At 41.0% G+C, this 22,927-nt stretch overlaps 1 protein-coding gene across 1 annotated transcript in view; it reads right to left on the reverse strand.

Moving 5' to 3' along the window:
- Window positions 1–5,330: 5,330 nt before the first annotated feature.
- PKP4 (plakophilin 4) overlaps window positions 5,331–22,927 on the reverse strand; it is a 244,646-nt gene continuing 227,049 nt past the window's right edge. The window contains 5 exon segments of the mRNA XM_067549418.1: window positions 5,331–7,897; window positions 8,686–8,759; window positions 11,356–11,487; window positions 18,516–18,633; window positions 18,757–18,841. Coding sequence (XP_067405519.1) covers window positions 7,649–7,897; window positions 8,686–8,759; window positions 11,356–11,487; window positions 18,516–18,633; window positions 18,757–18,841 — 658 coding nt within the window. The 3' untranslated portion in view covers window positions 5,331–7,648.

The following is a 22,927-nucleotide window of genomic DNA, read 5'->3' on the forward strand; positions in this document are numbered from 1 at the left end:
AGTCGTTGATGGCCCAGAAGCTCTGCCTGGGACTTAAGTTCTTGAAATTGCTGAAAAAATGACACCATCTAAACAAATTGCACCTAGAAAAAGTAATCCTTTTTAACATCTTTGGTGAAGATACCTTTTTCTAACACTTGCTTCTAACAACCTGCTCAGATTAATGGATATAAACAACTATTTAAATCAAATATAAGAATGAGGATTGTTAGAAGTGTATATACATCCAAAGTAATCAACAAATACCTGATTAATAGCTATGGAATCCGTAATTATAGCACAGTCAAGAGCCTGAACATTCTTGATAAATCTCATTTGCATTTTTTGGTTGCTGGGAGAGGAGTCAACTTGATTTATCCCCTGGTCACATATTTCCACTTTATTAGATCTTTGAGACTGCACAAGTTTTTTATGGTTGGAGTTTAATTCTGGTCGAGTTTGCAACAAGCAGCCTAAGACACTAATGTTCTTGTAGAAAATAGGCTAAGTCTTCAGGATAGATGTGGCTTTCTGCTGCTTTCCTTTAATTCTCCCTTTTTCAGCATCAGGTCTCCTTTTCTCATTCTGGGGACCACTAGTTTTCCTCCTTGCTCTGATCACCTGATATCTGATAGGCGTAGGGCGCCACCCTCAAACTTGTTAGGTGGAGACAGCAGCTTCTCTGAGGCCACTGTTTGCTGCATAGGTTGGTTTATCAGTCTGGATTAGGTTTGGAGTCTGTCTTTTGGAGGATGGTGCTAGTACAAAATGGAGGGACTATCTGCTCAGCCTACACAATTTCCTGACACTGTTCTTAAAAATGCCATTAAGCAGAATTCCTCAACGCACACGTGTGTAGAATGCTGTGAAATGGCTGGTCCCCTGGCTGCTTTCCTTCACCCCAGAAGTGGAGGCATAAGGGAAGTGATTCATGGAGATATATTTCTGTGTATGTGCTAATAGACATATGACCAAATCCATAACGCTTCTGCCCAACAGCAACTACTATTGACATCAATGAGAGATGTTGGAAATTAATGCTATGCAGAACTTGCCCTGTTCTTTGGGAAGAAAGTTTCTATGTAAGTGTAAGATATTATTAATGTATATCCAGTAGTTAGGTGATCCTACACTACAGTGATGCACTCAGAATCATCATTCGAGATATGCATATCACCTTTGAAATAATGTTCAGGAGCTCAGAGAGTGGGAATCTCATGGTTGCTTTTAAATCTGAGTGCCTTACATAACAGAACAGCACACAGCTACCCATGTCCCTGCACCATCTATAATTCCCACTATTTTCTTGAAGCATAAGTGATTACCCCCTGTTGAGTAAAAGTTTTAAATACCAACCTTAATGTAAAAAAAAAACCCCAAACTACCCATGAAGTGTACTTAGATTGGAAGTGAATTTGTTCTGTAACAAACTCCTTAAATGCAGGTTTCAGTGAAAAGCAGACAATTGTTTTTGATGTACAATTCATGTGAAATCCATTAACGAGTCACATCAGGGACTGGTGGGAGATGGAAACAATTTAGAATAAAACATTTCCAGGATCACCAGCTGAGAATGGCAAGGTTCAAATTAAGATAGAACATAGGAATGCAGTTCTTTTTCTTGAACTCTATCTCCAAATCTTAGCTTTGCTCAATTATGCTTAATAATAATAATATAATAATAATAATAATAATAATACAGCCTCATTTGCCTCAATGAAACATTAGTTTGAGGCATTTTGTGGGGTGTTTTTTTTTCCTTTTGTTTTAAACACACATAGGGCAATCTGGTGTAGAAAACAGAGCCCAACTGGCTGATTAAGTCCATCCTGACTTTAACGAATCCAAACATTGGTATATAATGATTACAGACCCTATCTATATTACATTCCCATTGCTATAATGTGGTGTTCATGACATGGTGGCTGTTGATACAAAGCAATGAATACAGATGAGATGCTCAGAACAACAAACATTTGAGCCACCACTTATGAACTAGAAATGATTTCATATAAGGGGAAAATCCTGCACTGTTTTGCACTGGGGGGGGGGGGGGGGGTAGGGGAAGTTGCAGATCCTTCCTCAGCATGTTCATGTAGAATCTGGGAAGAATATGCACCTAGAACTTCACTGAAAGTCAACTAATAGGTCTGGTGGTTTCACACAAGCCCAAGGAGGGAAAGTCTGCCTCAGGGTGTGCTAGACTCCCAGACCACATGTATGGGAAACAATTATGATATCACAAACTGACATTGATCAGTGATTTTCCACAGGAGCAAATATAATCCTATTTTAAATGGCCTTGGTAACAAAGAGGGGATAAGATACATCTAAGTACAGACACAGAACAGTTTCTAAATAGAATTCTTGTACTGTTTGGCAAGAGATGTCTGCAGCTTTTAAACAAGGTTATAAACATTTCACCAGCAAGCACAGTAAGCAAACAAAAATCAGACTATTAGATATGAAAATGTACTATTAACTTTCCATACAGCAGAAACCTTAGTGAAGCAGAGGTATTGTATGCCCATCAAAAGAACTTAGAACTCCCAATAATTTAATTTAACTTTTGTGTAAGACTTTGTTCTCTCCAGGCAGCTGCTTGATTGGTGTGCATGAACGCCACAAAAGAAAAAAAAAACCCCATCTTTTCTATTTTCTGCAGACAGACAAACAGCAACAACATTGTGGTGTAGGTGGAAATTGGCATCCTGAAATTTCATATATCATCAGAGGGTGGGGTTGTTTCTAAAATTGCAGCACAGTCCAACAGTTGGAAACCAATTAAGTATTGGAGTGTTTTACCAGCTCCGTCAGCTTACTGAACCCTGCAAAAAAGTTGTAGTGTCCTGTAACAGCTGGTAACATCTTAAAATTCACTCATCTTTTTTCCTCTTCACCAATGTCAGTTCTCCTGTAATATCTTTCTATTGCTCTTCTGAATGCCTGTTCATAGGAGTTCCTTCCATGTAGCTGTAATGTAGTTAAACATGTTTTGGTTCCAAATCTGTTTAGTTTTTTAATTTGTTAAATACAGATTGTGACATAAAATGACTTACAACATGAGGTTTATAAATAAAAAAAAAAAATTTGTTGTGCTTTCCCTCTAATTCAGTTATCAGGCTGAATAGCGCACACACTTGTTAAATTCTTCCAGATCCCACACTTTCACATTAACATGCTTCAGACTAATCACTGAAATCCATCTTCTTATTTCTCTCTCTGTGGGATAATAGAACCATAAAGAAATATGAACTTCATGCAGCTGGGTCCCCACAGTTATCAGTTCTGTTGATGGCTCCCAGTGTGTTGACCACTGAATCATAGCATAGGACTGGAAGGGATCTCAGTAGGTCCTCTAGTCCAGTCCCCTGCATTCAAGGCTGGACTATTTAATAACTAGACCATTCCTTACAGGTACTTGTCTAACCTGTTCTTAAAAACCTCCAGTGATGAGGCTCCACAACCTCCGTAGGCAATTTGTTCTAGTGCTTAAATACCCTGACAAAGTTTTTCCTATATCAAACCTAAACCTCCCTTGCTGCAATTTAAGGCCACTGCTATATTTATAAGCAGGGAACATCCCTGCTCCTACTTCCTTTTCAGAAAGAACATTTGGGAGGAGAGACTATTTCTATGCGTACCTTGGACAGCTTAATCTGCTCTCAATGTCACACACCATGTTTATGATGCCCACAATGAACAAGATTCCACTCTACTTTGAACTCTTCCATCCAGACGCGCATCTCAGAAATTTCCAGATGTCCCATAGTTATTTCAAAATTTACCAAGCCAAAAACTTGTCTTTTCCTCACTACTGTTGATAACTGCACTAATTTATTCAGGACCACAACTTCAATTTACTTTTTCTCTTTCATTCATTGCTGACATCCAAACTTTCTCCCAAGTGCTTTGGCTTCACCCACATAAAAGTTCAAGAACCCATTAGTCTCTTTTACAACTCCACCATTAAGACTTTACATAGGTCCTTGCATTGCATACTCTGACATTGTCTACTTGTCCACTCATCTCAGGTTCTGCCCAACCACCTCTTCCAAATGCTCCATTTGTCTCCTTCTCTCACTCTTTACTGTATAATTCTTCTCATGCTACTCCCTAAGAGTATGCCTTTACTGCAGCATTAACTCAGCTTAGCACACGAGGGGAACTGTGGGAAAACGTCAGAGGACTATCAGTGCTTGAGTGATTTAGCCTGTGTCTTTATTGAAAAATGGGCCCTTTATCAGCCCAGGCTAGCCTGAGTTAAAGCACCACTGAACTTGGGTAAGAAAGATTAGTATGTGTGGATGGGAGGAGGTGGGACAACACTCAAGTAAGAACCCAAATTAACTGTGTTGTGAAGACAAGTCCTAAACTTCCATCTAAGTGAAAGAAAAGCACCCTTTCTCTCCTTTCTGAAATCTATCCTTAAAACTCATGTTTTGTCTAGCCTTCCACAGATAGTTGTTTATATCCCAATCAGACTAACTGCTCAGGGCAGACATGTACACTTTGTAAAATCTTATGCACAACTGTCAACTTATGTCCCTTAAACTTGGCTCTTGTCCATAATAAGCACTTCCCATGCAGACAGGACCACAGACATGAAAGCAATATCCTTATAGAAGGTGACTCTTTTGTGGCCTTTTTAGTAAGAATCCCAAAATGGGAACCTTTGCTTGACCCTGCTTTGACCCTTTGTCACCTGCTTTGACCCTTTGGCAGGACAGCACCAGACCCAGCCTACTGGTATCAGTTGTCTCTTGTCATCCTCTCCCAGTTTCTCTTCCTAAGGTCCCTCAATAATACCTCTAATTATCCTTTGAATTGCTCCCTTCCAACTTAATCCAGAAAAGTTATTTCCACATATGAATCCTCCAAGAGAGATATGTAAGTCTCTTTCTAAGTCTGCACTGCATATCTTCTAAATTAATTCAGGATTATATTTGCTGCTTTGAATAAAGGTTTGGCTCCTGTTTTTCTTGTACCATGTTTACAATTTAATGCTGTGGAAGGTGTATACAAAAATGATAGTTCCCCAGCTTCTTGTTGGCATTTAATTTCCAAATCGGCATCCCCCTTCCCAAGGCCATCTGCTCTTTGTTCTAATTAACAACTATGCCTTTTCCATTTTTATTGTCCTCCGTGAAGATGTCAACCTGAATGCACATGTATGAGCTTGATTCTCTTTAAAGGAATTCAGCTCATAATTGTGCTCCTGACGTGTTGAAACCAGACCAAAAGTCTAATTGGATCACAAAAATCAGTGTGCCAAAAAGGAACAATCTAGCCCAACCACCATTTCTTTTCAACTCTCCCTGCCAAGTCTGAAACAATGAAGGGAATTAGCCAATGGTTCATTTTAATTGGTATTACACCAAGACATGACAACAATGTATAAAGTAGATTAGACAAATAAAAGCAAAAACAAATGAACATAATGATATCTGTGCTACTCCACAGAAGAACCAGAACTGCAGAGACTTCCTCTGTCTCTTGCTTCTGAACTTGAACTGTCTCAGCAGAGAGGCAGAAACACTTCAGCACACTATTCAAGTGGCTTCCTCCATAGTCTCTTGGATTCTGAGAAAAGAACACCATGGATTGTGGTAATCTGCATAGGAACATTTAGCTTCAGGAAGCAAAATTGTAAACTAAATCATAAATACCCCCCTTGACAAGCAACTGATAAAATCCAAGCTAAAAAGATGCAACCTGTAGGAGATCTTGAAATATCTTGTTAATAAAAATAATTGCCACCTTTTAAGTTATTTTGTTATATATCTTGAGGCTCTCTTCAACACAGTGTAGCACCATGAGGTATTATCATTTTATTAGATATTTATACAGAGCCCATCACCACAGCATTTAGATGTTTACAGTCATTTTTTTAAACAGACAACACATACAAACATATAAGTAACCCATGTGGGTGGCTCAATGGAATTACCACCCTTTGGGCTACATTCTCTGCACCCAACAGCTATACATCGCTATGATGAGTTAATTTAAAGCCTGCTAAATCATCTGTTCAGAAGTGGTTCCTAATAACAGTGGACTAAATATGGAATAAATTAAGACATTCTGCATAAAAAAGATCTTTTTGGAAACAGAAGGCACCATCTGCAGACATGGGGGGCAAATTCTGCCCTCGATTACACCTATGCAACCATACTGTAGTCAGTGCAGGGGCATGGGTTGCAGATCTGTAAAGGAGTCAGAGTTTGGCCTGTGATTTGTTATTAATTTTGTTGGGAATTTTTCATTCACTAACAGAGAGGCAGCTGTGGTCTAGCTGACAGTCAGGAGAACTGAATTCTAGCTGCTCACTTGCTGTGTAACCTTCAGCAATTCAGTTAATCTTTCTGTGCCTCAATCACCCCAACAGTGAAATGGGTATACTTGTAAAAGCACTTTGAGGTCTATAAAGAAAAGTGCAATGATGGCAAATGAATATTATTATATATGTATTTAATAAAGTTAATAGGATCAATAACTTGGGAAAATGCATGATTTATTATTGTTTTTACACAAGAATTGTAAATGGAGCAAGTGGAATATGGGCTAGCTGGTCAGGTTGCTAGATGAAATTTCTGTGAAGTTTAAAAAAAGGGGGGAGCTTAAATCTATTCCAACTTTTTTTCAGCAAGATACATGATAAAACTGTGAAATATCCTGGATTCATAATACTGAGAAAGTAAAAACACTGGACTAGAGGAAAAAACAAGGGAGGCAAGTGCATAATTTCATGCTTTGGTATACCAGCTTGACAAATAAGGAATGTATGAACTATAGAAAACTAGGAAAATGGCCAAAATATTGTAAGATATTTAAGCTTCTTACAACATGCAATTAGAATTCACATTTGTGTACTTGTTTTTGTACATTACACACACAAAATAAAAAAATGAGCAGGGAACAACTTTCCATGGATGAAACTTCCACATTTATTTTTCTTCCATGTGCATAGAAAATGGCAGTGAAGTATCCTATGAAAGAGGCAGGAAATGAGAAAGGTGTAGATATATTTGACTGTACTTTGTGCTTCAAAATTACACTATTCATTTTAAAAACAAACATGATATATATTTTTAATTTATAACAGTTCATTGTATCTTTTTTTGTGTTTAAAGATGTCAGCTTTTCAAATCTGTTTCAAAATGACACACTGCATTACAAATGATGGCACTTTAAACCAATGTGGCATTTCCATATTTACACCAATGAAAAATTTACAAGACATAATAGCATACAATCTCGACATTTAGTAATAGCAATAAAACAAGAAGGGCATCCATTTTATTTTTTTCTGTACAAACTATCAGAACAAGACTTTTATTCACATTTAAAAAAATCAGCTTTAATTTTATCTGAACTACACATTTTCCAGATTCATTTTACTCAATTCTCAAACCTTTCATCACATCGCCCACACCTTCACCAGACTACAGGAACTACAATTAATTAGATCTAACATCTAAACAGAGCAAAAAGTTCTCCCTTCCAATTTCTCTCTCACCTTCCGGATAATTTCTTGAAAACAAGCTCTTCCTTGTTCCTCCTTTTAGTTCACTTTCACATTTCACCATCAAAACTGCAAACAGGTCATTCCATTTCTTCCCAAGCAAGATTAGAAAGCTATAGTGTTCCTCTGTGTGACTTTCTGATGCTACACCCAAGAATCAGGTGACCCTGGGTATTGTTCTGCTCTGTAAGAGGGTCGTCTAGTGGAATAGAAGTCTACATAATTTGTGGTTGATTTTAGTTCATGTTGTGTCATGTAATCTGTAGTAGCTGGAAAATGAACTCGATCATCAAAATATGGATCTTCATAGCTATGTGGGGACTGCAAATATAATCTGTATGCATCATAGTTCTTTCCGCTGGAGTCATCTTGACTGTAATATATCTGCTGATGCTGTTGACAAAATGGACAAATAAAAATTTAATTTTTAAAAATTATATTTTAAGGGAAAATACTGATTTTCTTTTGCTACCTTTGGGTAAGAGCTGTATATATAACAGGCTTTTATGCATAGATGTAGCTAAATATTACCCATCCACACAATGGAGTTGTGTGGCTAAGTCTTTGCATACTGATCTGTAAAACATTACCCTTTTAACCTACTATGATTTTTCAGACCCATAATTCTCAGTGGGTGCAGCTCCACCAATTGGGTCAGTAGTCCACATAAGACTGTTTTCTTTTTTTAAACCAGGATGAAGTCTAACTAAAGGTTAAGTGAAAAAGTGGAAAAAATTCTTCACCCCTCTCTATTCTCCACTCTCTACTGGTGCAACTGCACCCACTGGGAAATCACGGGTCTGGTGGGGGAGGGGAAGTAGACAGTCTACTTTTACTATCAAACATCCAAATCAGAAAAGTATCTTTAGATTGTATGGATTCTGACTCTCCCTTCAGAAACTATAAAAAAGGCAAGTCAGAAGATGGGTCTCACATCCAGCCACAACAAAAATAGATGACCAACTAAAGTCAAGTGATGAAAAAAAGAAATACAAAGGCAAGTTATTTCCAAGTACAGTAACACTCTATTAAAAATTATCTATTATAAGTGCTTTTTTGAGAAGCATATGTGTAACATACAATGGTGTACTCTCCCTTTAGTTCTGTTTAAACAAACAATACTATCATTATATGTTGAGTATAACCATAGTATTCTGTTAAAATGAGATTTCAAAAATTACCTTTAATGGTCTATTTTGTTCTCTTGCTGGTGAGGAATAGGAACTGATGTAAATTGGAGAAGCTTTACTGGACCCTGTAAGAAAATATAGTATTTTATCATTTATTTCTGTCAACCTCTTTAGTTTTACAGTACTTAAAATGAATGAAAGTGACACGTATATATTTAGAAACTTTCACATTCTTCTAAGTCCCTCACTGTCTTGACCTCTATTTTACAAAAGGGCCTAATGTTGTCTATTATATCAAGATATTGTCATTACTCTCATGACATTTAAAGTGTTAATAACAGTGGCTAAACCATGCACCTTATTGTTATTAAAAAAAAAAAAAAAAAAGCTACAACCCTTCCTTCTAATTTATTTCCATGGTACTGAGATTGAGACTTTCCTTATGCTGAACTCTAAGGTAGAGTCCAAACAGCATTGGTACACATTTGTTTTCTGTGGCTATTTTAATAGGTTTCCCTCCATAAGTCTGAGGTGAAGCGATATCAGGCACCTGGCCACAGAGATAAGAGAAGCATGAATATTTTCTGCCCTCCATTTATATCTATAAATAACTCCGTGTGAGAAATCTGTCCCAGATAGGCACTGAAAAAGACTCATGAGTTCAATTGTAGAAGGTTGCTACTTGGCATAAAGGAGACTCTCCATTAGCTTTCAGCAGTAGTAGCACCTTAATCGTCTTCCTAGGGTGTTAGCCACTAGAGGGCAAAATCATTATACTGGGTGAAAATTAAAAATGTAACATAATAAAGAGTATTAACTGAACAGTGGCAGTAAAATGATTCTCCAGGACAGATACCATGGGCTTGTACTCAGGACTTCTGGATTGTAAATCATGAGTCTTTACCGCCTGAACTAAAAGATCAGGGGATTATCTAAATGTGAGAGAAGACTCACGTAAACCTTTATATATGTTTTAGCCACTACAGGGAACAAAACCTCATAGTGATAATGTGGGCCACAATAAGATAAGCGAGAGCAAAATGTTTTAAGCACAAGACAGACTGGGAGCCATGAATATCTCAATTCTAATATTTACTATGACATCAACTCCTGTGGCTTTGAACAAATTACTTGATTATATTACACATTAGATTCTCATATGTAAAACAGTGAAATGCCACCTATCACCTACCTCACAGGGGTGTTGTGGAAAGGAATTAGTTAATGTTTACAAATCAATTTTCAGTTTTCAAAGTGTCATTTAAGTGCCAATTATTATTGTTAATGTACGTTTCCGAGCACTTACAAAAGGATGTGTTTCACCCATATAAAGATACAAACCATGGTCACCATCTACAGGGTGTGAGACATTTTATTTATGAAGTTTAAGAAACTACTCAGTCTACAAAAATAAGAATGTGAAATAAATAAGGTAATTTATCAGAAAGGGTCCTATACAGATTCCTTTTGCAGTCACTTTTTCCTTCACCCTATTTACTTTCTTTTAAAATACTAATACAATATTTCAAAAGGAACAAACTGCATACCTATAACAAACTATTTTATTGGTGCCAGAAAAAAAAACAAAACAGATTAAAAAATAACAAAGAAAAAAAAAAGTTATGTGATATATCTAGGCAAAAAATGTTACTTTACAACAATGCTAACAGGAAAAGTAAACCTCACAATATATGTTTTAACGGGAGTTTCCTTAGAAAGGAACATTACATTTGTAATGTAGCATCCCTGTGTATATTTAATGGCAGCCATTAACTGCCATAGTAACCATACATCATTAGTAAACAGTAGTGTAAAATCACAGCTTAAAAGACTACAGTACAAGTGAGATCAGTCCCTCAGTAGCAGTTAAATTGCCTCAGGATTTTTTTTGTTTAATAAATCAGCTTTTTAAACAAGAAATTTGTGTTTTTCCCTGATCACTCTGCCTTACTTGGGGTGCATAATAATGTGTAAGACAGTTGAGATCAGGGAACATATGAAGTCTTGGTGTATTTTCCCCCCTAATATTTATGAATAAAATAAAATTCAATATTCTACAACAGTGTTTGGTAATAAATGTTCAGGTTAGCATGATCAAAGATCACTTTTTAAATGGGAAGCACCATGTGTTTTATTATTCACTGAACCACAACCCTCCCATATTTTTAAAGATAAACACGTAACCTGTTCTCTTCTTACTCGGGTAAATTGTGCAATTCTAAGAGAAATAGCAAAAAATATAACCCAACAAATCCCCCATTTCTGACACACACAGTAAAATTAATAAATAAAAATGAACACAAAAACAATGTAAAAAGAGCAGAAGCTTAAGTAACTGAAGCTCAGAGCAGCTAACTTCGATGTCTCAGTACATGCCAATTTTTATTTAAACAAATTCCTTTGCAGCACAATATTTAAGTTGACTTTAAGTTTTATTATACTTACATATTGTTCTTAAAACCACAAATGTAAAACAAAACAGTATAAAATGGTCATATCTGATAGGAGAGTGATTTGCTCAAGGAATCAATGGTGAACAACTGACATAGCATTTGTTATTCGAGACAATTTTGTTGTTGCTGCTGAGGAATGCAACAAAAATAGTTCAGTTACTGGTTTTTTAACTGCACACATTACATTGTCTCAGGCAGAATGTGGACTACATAAATAAAGAGCATTTTAGGATTATTTTGTTTACGGTTCATCTAACTGGTATCTTACCAGTATATATGTCTTTATGTGTAATGACATCACCTCGGCTGTTGCAATACTGCATAGAAGGCTGTGTCCTATTGTATTCAGAACGAGGTTCTCTAATTCCTAACAGTGCCGGCGATGAAGATGTGCTGCCAACTGAGAAAAAGGAGGTAAGAGAAATAAAGAGCATAAATGTCTGAAAAAACCTTAGGGAATGAGAGTGATAGCTGGAAATATGGCAATGGGTTTGATTATAGAATCATCAGCACTCTCAAAAATATTGTCTGATAAAAGTGACGCCAAATGTCTTCAAGAATCCAAGAATCATAAGAATATAAGAATGGCCATAATGGGTCAGACCAATGGTCCATTATTATCCACAATGACTCTAAGATCTCTTTCTTCATTGGTAACAGCTAATTTAGACTCCATCATTTTGTATGTATAATTGAGATTATGTTTTCCATTGTAAATTACTTTGCATTTATCAATACTGAATTTCACTTGCCATTGTGTTTTCCAGTCACCCAGTTTTCTGAGATCCCTTTATAACTCTTTGCAGTCTACTTTGGACTTAACTATCCTGAGTAATTTTGTATCATCTGCAAATTTTGCCACCTCATTGTTTAGATGAATATGTTGAAAAGCACTGGTCCCAATACAAATCATGGGGGAGCACCGCTATTTAACTCTCTCCACTCTGAAAACTGACCATCTATTTCTACTGTTTCCTGTCTTTTCCTGTCATAAGAGGACCTTTCCTCTTATCCCACAACTGCTTACTTTGCTTAAGAACCTTTGGTGAGGGACCGTGTCAAAAGGCTTTCTGAAAAGTCCAAATATATTATATCCCCTGGATCAGTCCTGTTTACATGTTCGTTGACCCCTGTCAAAAAATTCTAATAGATAGCTTTCATAATGGAATATCATGCTTCAGCAGTGTTGATTTCTCAACATGACTCTTCCCCAGCAAATTGTGTTCATTTATGTGTTTGGTAATTCTGTTCTTTACTATAGTTTCAACCAATTTGCCTGGTACTGAAGTAAGGCATACTAGCCTGTAATTGCCAGGATTGCCTCTGGAATCTTTTTAAAAATTGGCATCACATTAGCTATCCTCCAGCCATCTGATACAGTAGGTAATTTAAGTAATAGGTTACATACCACACTTAGTAGTTCTGCAACTTCATATTTGAGTTCTTTCAGAACTCGTGTGAATACCATCTGGTCCTGGTGACTTATGATGGTTTATCAATTTGTTTGAAAAACCTCTTCTAATGACATCTCTATCTGAGACATTTCCTCATATTTGTCACCTAAAAAAAAATAGCTCGGGTGTGGGAATCTTCCTCACATCCTCTGCATTGAAGACTGATGCAAAGAAGTCATTTAGCATCTCTGCAATGGACTCGTTTTTCTTGAGTGCTCCTTTAGCATCTCAATTGTCCAGTGGCCCCACTGATTGTTTAGCAGGCTTCCTGCTTCTGATGTATTTAAAAAAGTTTTAGCTGTTAATATTTGTCTTTTGCTAGTTGCTCTTCAAACGTCTTTTTTGACCTTCCTAATTATACTTTTACACTTGACTTGCTTTATGCTTCTCTTTTCCTAAGTAGGATTTGACTTCCAATTTTTAAATGATGCCTGTTTCCCTCTAATTTCTTCTTTTACTGTGGTGTTTAGGCATGATGGCACTCTTTTGGTCCTCTCACTATGGTTTTTAATGTAGGGTATAAATTTAATTTGAGACTGATGTTTTTAAAAAGTTCCCCATGCAGCTTTCAGGCATTTAACTCTTGAGACTGTACCTTTTAATTTCAGTTTAATTAGCTTACTTGGTTTTGTGTAGCTCCTCTTTCTGAAGTTAAATGTTACTATGGTGGGTTTCTTTGGTATTTTCCCTTCCACAAGGATGTTAAATTTAATTATATTATGGTTGCCTATTACTGAGCGGTTCAGCTATATTCACCTCTTGGACCAAATCCTGTGCTCCATTCAGGCCTTAATCAAGAATTGCCTCTCTGCCAGAGACTAGCTGCTCCGTGAAGCAGTCATTAATGTGATCTTGAAACTTTGCAGGCCCCAATCACTGAAATCTAGAAGTTCACATAAAGGGAGTTCCCTGATCGGTCAGGATCTCCTTTGGGATGCCCACACTAGCAATGACCTGGAGCAATTCCTTTGCTATTGCCTTGGACGTGGGGCTTCTTAGGGGAATGGCTTCTGGGTATCATGTGGCGTAATCCAGGATGACAAGAATGCTTCAGTGGCCCCATGCCGATCTTTCTAGTGGGCCCACCAGGTCAATGACTATCCTTTCGAAAGGGACTTCTATAATGGGCAAAGGCAATAACGGGCCTGCAAGTGAGGTTGGGGGCTGTGCAACTGGTACTCTGGGCAGGATGCACAATAGTGTTGGACCTGGCCAGAAAAACCTCCACAGGACTTTGTCCAGAATCTTATCTACTCCTACATGTCTCCCAAATAAATGGCTGTGAGCTAGTTCTAATACTGCCCTTGTGTGCTTCCGTGGCACTAGGGAGTTGCTCTACTTCTTCTCCCTGTAACTGCGCTACCTGATACAGTAGGTTGAGTTTGAGCACGTAATATGGCCCCGGGACTTTAGTCTTCCCTTCCACAGGCATGCCATTAACCTCCACTGCCTCCCCTCTCACATTTGCATATAGTGGGCCATTGGCTTGGTCCTGTCTGAAATTCTCATGGGCAGGACCTATTGAGCCTAACTCTAGGGGATTGACCTCAACTCCATCTTTTGGGTTGCTCTTACTGGGGCTGGGAACCTCCTCTGGGTCATCTCCAGCCCGAGCTGTCTCTTGGTCTCCTGAATGGGTTTGTCTACCAACTAGGGCAGCTTTCTGGTTCATAGTCAAAATCCTGGTCCCTAATCTCTTATCTACCCTCCTTTCCTGCCTAGACTTCTGAAGTTTTCTGGGGGTTGAAACAATTCTGGGGCAAATTCGGCGAAGACTGGGGCAAGGCAGTCTGCAGGTGCCTCAATCTGGGGTTTGCTACTGTCCTCTGGCTTTACTGAGGGAAGCAGGTTCTCAAACCCTGGGTGGTCCCTACCGATTAGGACTGGGTTGGGGAGTTTGTCACCCTGGTAATGTTCTCCTGGATCTCAATCCGTACAGGGATCGAGGGGTAGAAATTTATAGTGCCATGGATGCACATTACCCGTGTGTGTTTGGCCCGGGTCATTTGGTCTTGCCCCATTAATTTCCCTGAGACCAGCATGACAGCATTCCCAGAATCCACCAGTGCTACAGTCTCAATACCGTTCATTTTCACTGGTCTCGTGTATCCATGCAGGGTCGTTGAGTCCCCTACCAGGCTGATTAGGCTACATTGCTCTCTGTGATTCCCCAGATTGTACTGCCTGGGCTCCTCCTTGTTGGGGCACTTGGCTGCTATTTGCCCCAATACCTTGCCCTGGGTGCTGCCCCTCTACCTTGGGCTATTTAGTCTACTTGCCCAGCCCTCTCCCCCCCAAGTCCCTAGGTCCCTTCATGGCCTCAGGCTGTTCTTCAAGGTTCTTCCTCTCAGCCCCAGCTCTCTTGGAGTTCACTACAGTCTGGGAACTTAAGTTGAGGACTGGCTTCCGGGTCTGCATGTCTTCTGCATGTCTGGAACAGTTGCCAGCTGTCTCTCTTATGAGGGCAACCAACTCATCATAGGTGGAGGGATCATTCTGAGCCACCCAGGCTCAGAGGTCTGGTGGTAATACCCTTGTGTATCAGTCTAACACCAGGAGCGCTATCATCTTCTCGGAGCTGAGGACCTCGGGGTGCAGCCGCTTCCAGGTCAGGTGAATCAGATCAAACAATTATGACTGTGGGGCCTTGTCCTTGCTATATCGCCACTCATGGCATCTCTGGTCTCACATTGCTGTCATTACTCCGGATCTGGCCAGGATCTCTGCCTTCAGCTGGGAGTAATCTGCAGCAGCTTCCACAGCGATGTCATAGTAGGCCTTCTGGGCCTCTCCACACAGGAACAGGGTGAGGATACTGGCCCACTGATCTCAGGGCCAGGCCTCCCTCAGGGCTGCCTTTCAGAAGGCCAGGAATTATGCCTCCACATCATCTTCCTATGTCATTTTCTGCAGGCAGCTGCTGGCCCATATGGTCCGTGCCCCGTCATGGCTGAAGCTTTGCTCAATCAGGGCCCTCAACTGGCCCACCACCTCTTGCAGCACCGCCCAGTCCTGGGAAGCCTGGCTCATTAGCAGGCAATTGGTCTCCTACTGCAGTCATACTGCCTCCTGTTGGGCAGCCACCTGTGCCCGGGTAGCCTCCTGTTGGGCTGCCGTCGCTTGCACTAATGCCTTCACCACATCATTCATCTTGGGGACAGGATGGTTTTGGCTCACTCTGGATTAAGTCCACTGCACAGAAATTCTCCTGACACCATGTGTGGCAAATTGCTTGCTCTGCTATAGTGGGTCCTGTGCTTTGCTCCCGTATGGTGGGTCGGGTCACCACCACCTGTTGCCTCTGTCTCTGGGCAGTTGGTGCCTCTATAGTGCACAGTGAGAGGGAAGTGGGAAGGGACCCGGGCCCACCCTCTGCTCAGGGGCCCTATGAATAGCAGCTATGTGCTGCTGATACTGCTTGCAGCTGCACTTCCTTCCCCTGGGCTATTTCCCCCTCTCTGTTCTCTTGTTTCTTTCTCCGGCTCTGCTCTGGTTCCTCTAGTTGACTGCGACACTCCTCCCACACTACTGCCAGCTCTCCTTCCTCTCTCCATGTCTGGCTGGAGCAGGGGTTTTTATCAGGACTCTAGCTGGGCCTTAATTGGCCTCAGGTGCTTCTAATTAACCTGCAGTAACCCCCGCTCAGTCTGCAGGGAACAAGGCCCGGAACATTCTGCGGCTTATATATCTCCCTTCTAAGACCCTCCTGCTGCCGTCTGGCCCTGCTGTCTCACAAAGCACTTATAAAATTTGTCGCTTTTTAGTTGCCTGCCATTATGTGATGTAACTGAATGGGACTCTTTTTCATTTGTTTCTCTTCAGATCCTACCTGTACTTTATCAACTCCTATCCTCTCCTCTTTACTAGGATATAGAGCAGGGGTGTCAAACTTATTTGCTATGGTGGGCCAGATTTGAATTAAATATACTTCAAAAAGGCCATACATACCATAAATCGAAATACTAGGCACAACCATTTTTATGTAGTATTATATTTTATTTGCTAGATATCAGCGATATAAAAACTGCAGTAAATTCACTTCTACAACTACTACTATTTTATGATTAAAAGAATCGATCAATGATTAAGAATAATAGTACTGTGCGATGCCCCAAGGGTGTTCTGAGTTTAATGTGCTGTACTTCTAAACTTTAGAAACTCTAATGTCATTGTTTGAAACATTTGATTATTGAAATGTGTTTATCTAGTTTTTCGATGTGTGTTGTACCACAGATTGGCAGAAAATTGGGAAAAACTTAGCCACGGTATCAGGGTTAAAATGTAAAGAGGCTTTAACAGGCTTTGCAGCTGTGATTTGAACTTTGGCTAAAACTTGTAACAATTGGTTTTCAGTGCTGAGTCCATTTAACCAGGCTGAATTTGTAAATTTAGCTGGCATAAGGAAAATCCTGAGATTATAAATCCTCAATCAAACAGATAGCCACCTTCTTAGATTTCTATTTGGATATATCAGATTCTGGGCTGTGTCTTTGAGAGCTCTGGCACAGAACTCACAATCTAGTGGAGTGGGGACTGAAATGACTTTAAGCTGCCTTAATGCTTTCCCGTTCCTGGGCTGCTCTGGGGCTGGGTCCCTGGAATAAATAAAACAGCTTTGGGGCATTCTCCACCAAGGCAGGGAAAGGTACTTTTAAAAAAAATAAATCTTGGTAAGTGCAAATATAAGAGACCTGGCAAATTCTTAGCATGTTCTCACTGCCATTGCTTAAGCACAGAGATCAAGATGTTCAGGCAGGTTTTGCTTGACAACGTCTAATCTTGCAGTGGGGCGGCTCATAATGGCTGTGCAGCCATTTGCATTGCAGCTTTTGAGTATGCTCTCTTATCGCACAGGTGGCACAAGAGAGCCAAGTCTCGCGGCATGGTACTCTCTAGTGGCAGCGCACAACGCCACCAGAGAGTACCACGCCGTGAGATGTTGCGGCAGCGCGCACTGCCGCCAGGGGCCGGACCAAAAAGGTTGGCAGGCCGTATTCGACCCGCAGGCCAGATGTTTGACACCCGATATAGAGAATCCCTGTTAATAGAGTCTCCCCCATGGGATGTAGAACCATGTGCTCTTCTGCAGTTGTCAGCTTTCTGCCAGTCCTTAGTTTAAAAATTCCTCTACGACCCTTTTTAATTTTATATGCCAGCAGTCTGGTTCTATTTTGGCTTTGATAAAGCCCATCCTTCTTGTATAGGTTCCTTCTTTCCCAAAAGGTTTCCCAGTTCCTAATAAATCTAAGCCTCTCTTCCCTACACTATCATCTCATCCACACATTGAGATCCTGCTGTTCTGGCTGTCTATCTGGCCGTGTGTGTGGAACTGGAAGCATTTCAGAGAATGCTACCCCTGAGGTCCTAGACTTCAGTGTCTTACCTAGCAGCCTAAATGTGGCCTTTCAGGACCATGCCTTCCCAACACTGCACATAAGACTGTCTAGATGTCTCGAGAGATCCACAACTTTTGCAGCTGGCAGGCAATTCACAGGTTCTCCTGGTCATCACAAACCCATCTATCTATTTTTCTAATGATCGAATCTCCCATTACTATCACCTGTCTCTTCCTAATGACTGGGATTCATGTCTCCTAACACCACAAGTTTTGGAGGATCATACAACAACATGGTAGAGTATGTTTTTAATTCATTAGTATGTGTAAAGCACTTTGAAGGAAGTATTATTATAATATATAAATATTACATGCATAAATTATACTGTATTTTGTTTTGTAACAAAATATAAAAGAAAGCCCTTAATTCCAATGCGCTGGTCTGAAAAGCAAGACTGATCAGTAGTATTTCCCAGCTGATGAATCCAAGTGATAAAAACTGTAATATCACTGCAAATAAGATAGGCACATTCAAAAGTACCCTGAAGTACTAAAAGGGAGATCCTAGACCCCCCGTCCTGAAGTAGAAAAGCCCCTCAGCAAGCCTGTTCACAAAGAGGGAAAGGCTTATTAACTGACCTGACTGAATGATAGGTGACATTTGCTGATTTGTTGTAGACAAGGAGGGATGTGATTTGAATCTGTCTCGTTCTAACGTTGACACTGGTGTAATAAAATGATTTTGATTCCATCCATCCTGTGGATTGGGAAAAAGAATGTCAAAATGAATTATATTTCATCAAAATAAATGGTTCAGAATCACTGTGAAGTTGTTTACAGACTAATGCTAATTTTGTCAGAACTATACTTGTTAATTTACCTTTTTATAAATGCTACGGAGGTCTCGGTATTGCCATAATGTATTTAATACTTGGGCTGCTGCCTTGACCACTTTCAACGATGATCTAAGAAGATAAAGAATATTACACTTGGAACACTATGTGAAATGAGCTGGGGAGTTCAGCCTGAAGCCCAGTGAATAGATGCCTACATCACAAAAATTCCACTACTACAACTAGCAGTCATGTTGGCAGTCTCAGCAAAGAGGCTGGTATGGGACTGTAAGACATAGCTTTACATTAGAAGTGATCCCTTCAGGTCAGCCTTGAAACACATGGAAAGGCAGTATGGGTATGTCTACATTGTAAAGACAAACTGGCGGCTGGCCCATGCCAACTGACTTGGGCTTGTGGGGCTGTTTAATTGTTTTGTAACTTCTGGGCTCACACTCTGGAGCCCGGACCCTAGGACTCTGCGTGTGGGAGGGTCCCAAAGCACAGCCTCTAGCCTGAGTCCAGAAGTCTACACAGCAATGAAACAGCCCCACAGCCTGAGTCCCACAAGTCTAAGTCAGCCTGAGTCAGCTGGCATGTGCCAGCTGCATGTTTTTCTTTCCTATGGGTAAGGACACGATTTGATCACAGAAGTCACAGATGTCTGCGACTTCTTCGGCTTCAGCCCCAGGTGGTGGAGTTTGAGCTTCAGCCCCCTACCGGCAGGTCTCCAGCTCAGGCCTCAGCCTCCATCCCCAGGCCAGGCTCCAGCCTGGGCTTCAGCCCCACCGTGACCATACCCTGATTTTGTACATTTTTACCATGACTATTCTGTGAATTTTGCTTAATTTTACCATGACAAAATCGTAACCATGCCAATGGGGTAGTCAGGGCTGCTAGTATCTATGCTGTACCTGTTGTGCCAATAAACAACTTCTCTCTCCAAGGCTGTCAATCCAGCACACTTCATGAAAGCTTACGTTACACAAAATAAAATTAAAATATATCATAATAAATCATTTACACACCTGCCTTTAAAGAAATCATAAATACAAACAAAGATTATTGTAGGCAGGGCTGATAGCTGGTAATAACACTGCCTATCTCCTCTCATTATGAGATCCTGTTTTCAGTTTCTTATAACTTTGCCACACTTTACCATTTGGGCTGAAATGTTCCATATCAGGTATTTACCTCAGGCTATTTATTTATTTATAAATTTCAGCAGTTTTCAAGAACAAGGCAAGGAAAAAAACCACTGTTTTGCCCATGTTCAAAAATTCTGGGGATCTTTTCTTTGACAAGTACTAGTGCCCCCAGGCATTGGAGCAGGGACTTGAAACATGGCAGGGGACAGCCTTTGCGTCTGGGATAAGCCTTTTGCTGTCTCAGTAAAAAATCCACACCAATTTAACCAAGTTATAAACCTTAAAAAAAAAAAAAAAATCACCACAGTTCCCACATGCTCAGTAGACTTAGATTCTAGCAGCTAAATTCTGAAAAGATTTCATCCTCACTGACCATGCTCCATACCCTCATAGCTGCTAATGCTGACAGGACTGTGCATGCACCATCCCCAGAGAATGACTGGAGGGAGATGGGAGAGGGAAACCATTATTGGGTATTGTGGTTGTGGAGGGATATTGTGAGCCACTGGCTGGGGAAGGATAAACAGACTAGCTGGACAAGGAGGCTGGGATTAGGGACCAGTAGGGGGTGGGGTTCAGGGGCAGGAGAGAGGGGAGACAGATTGACAAGAAACAGTTACTTAACTGCGGTTCTTTGGGATGTGATACATACATGTATTCCACTTAGGTGTGTGGGTGGCCCACTGCAATGGAGTCTGAGAATTTTGCCTAGCAGTACCTGTAGAGGGGCATCGCTTGCACCTCATGGTCAGAGTCCCTCCCGTGGCTATATCAGACAGAGCTGCCCCAACCCCACTCAGTTCCTTCACATAAACATCCAGAGACTACATTCCAGTGCAGAGAGGATGGAGGGTAGGTTGTGGAATACACATCTGCATCACATTTCAAAGAATCACAGTTACAGTAAGTAACCATTTCTTCTTCAAGTAGATGCAGCCTTGTATTCCACTTAGATGACACAAGCAGTATCCACAGGAGGCAGGGCTCAGAGTCTTATCTAAATAAAGAATGTAGGACTGGCCTCCCGAAGCTTGCATAAGCTCTTGATGATGTGGTAATGGCATAATGGTTTGTAAATATATGTATGTATGGACAACCATATAGCAACCCTGCAAATGTCCAATATTGAGATGTCACCGAGGAATGCTGCTGACCTTGCTTGCACTCTCATAGAATGAGCTTGCACCCACTGAGGAGGCGTGTAACCATGATTCTGTGTGAGCAGGTCAAAATGGAGAGGATGGGTTATGGGAGGCTGAACTGACAATGCAAGAAAGTCAGAGAACCACCATGCTAGGGCAATGAAAATGAGCTTGACCCAATCCAATTTCAGCTTGAGGATGACCTGTGGGATGATCAGGATCGAAAAGCATACAAGAGAGCTGACTGCCAGCTGAGATGGAAAGCATCAGACAGGGAGTTTGGACTGAGGCCCCGCTCGAAAGCAGAACAGGTGACATTTCCTCTTGTCCTTTGTAGTGAACAGGTCAATCGTCAGAATGCCGCAAACTGCAAAGATGACCCAGAGGACACTTGTCTTCAAAGACCACTTGTGACTCAGGGAAAAATTCCTGCTGAGATGGTCTGCAAGATGATTCTGGACTCAGGGCAACTGGTCAGCTATTGGAGTAATGCTATCCTTGATGCAGAACTGCCACAATCTTGATTGCCTCTTGGGACAGCATCCTGGAACACATTCCCCCTTGCTTGTTCACATAATGCATCACAGTGGTATTGTCAGTAAGTATGTGAACCACTGAGCCCCTAATATGGTCCAGAAAAGCATGATATGCATTGTAGATGGCCCAAAGCTCCAGCAAATTGATACGCAGTGAGGACTCTTGCGCCAACCACAGACCCTGAACTTTCAGTGACCCCAAATGCGCTTCCCAAACCTTCAGGGAGGCATCAGTGACAAGAGATCTGGCTGGCAAGGGCCAGACGAAGGGAATGCCCTGGAAAACATTATCTGGACATGTCCACCACTGCAAGGAGTCCAGAACCAGTTAAGGAAGATGGACCAATCTGTCTAGGGGGTGAAGAGTCAGATGGTAAACTATCCTGAGCCACATTTGGAGGAAGTGAAGGCGCAACTTTGCAAACTGGATCACCTGCATGCAAGCAGGAATGTGGCTCAGGAGCCACAAGCACATCCAAACTGTCATGGCAGTCAGACTGCAGACCGAGGCAAAGGTGGTAAATCACCTGAAAATAGTCGGTTGGCAGAAACGCTCTCGAATTCATAGAATCTATTAGGGCCCCAATGAACTCGATTTTCTGAGTGGGAACCAAGTGTTTAGGGTGAGCCCCCAACAGTCAAGCAAGCACAGTGTAGTGTCTATGTGAGCAAGAACTTCCTGTCTTGACCTGCCCCGCAGTAACCAGTCATCCACATATGGGAAGATGTAGATTCCCTTCTTTCTGAGATGCTGTCACGATTATCATAAATTTGGTAAAAACCTGAGGGGTAGAAGAGAAACTAAATGGAAGCACTCTGTATTGAAAATGATGCTCTGCCATGATGAATTGAAGGAAATTTCTGTGACCTGGTAAAATTGCCAGATGAAGGTAGGTGTCTGAAGGTAGCAAACCAGAGTAGCAAACCAATCATTCTGAGACAATGCATGGAGTATCATTAATAGAGTGACCATTCAGATACAGTGATCCTTCACGTATCTGATATATTTGTTGAGGCCGTAAAAGCAGAGGTGTAGTTACAGGTGGGCCTGGGTGAGCCAAGGCCCAACCACTTTGAAAGCTGGCCCACCCAAGCTCCGCTAAAACTACCTGCACAACTGGAGCTTTCTTGGCCGGTGGCTTCCCGAACTTCCTGCTTTTGGTCATGTGGCCAGAAGCAGGAAGTTTGAGAAGTGACTGGCTGAGAATCACTAAGCTGCCCTTGGCAACTGGAGCATCAGGCTTTCCGAACTTCCTGCTTCCAGTCATGTGATCAGAAGCAGGAAGTTCAGGTTTTTCAGCTGGCTCACCCATCAGCCAGAGGCCCTGCCAGAAGATCACATCTGGCTACGCCCCTGTGTGAAAGCCGAGAATGGGTCTTGTCAGGGGTCAC

This window comes from Emydura macquarii, unplaced genomic scaffold, assembly GCF_026122565.2.
Source record: "Emydura macquarii macquarii isolate MOO-44397 ecotype Brisbane River unplaced genomic scaffold, CSIRO-AGI_Emac_v2 contig_1253, whole genome shotgun sequence".
In the NCBI taxonomy this organism is placed as follows: Eukaryota; Metazoa; Chordata; order Testudines; family Chelidae; genus Emydura; species Emydura macquarii.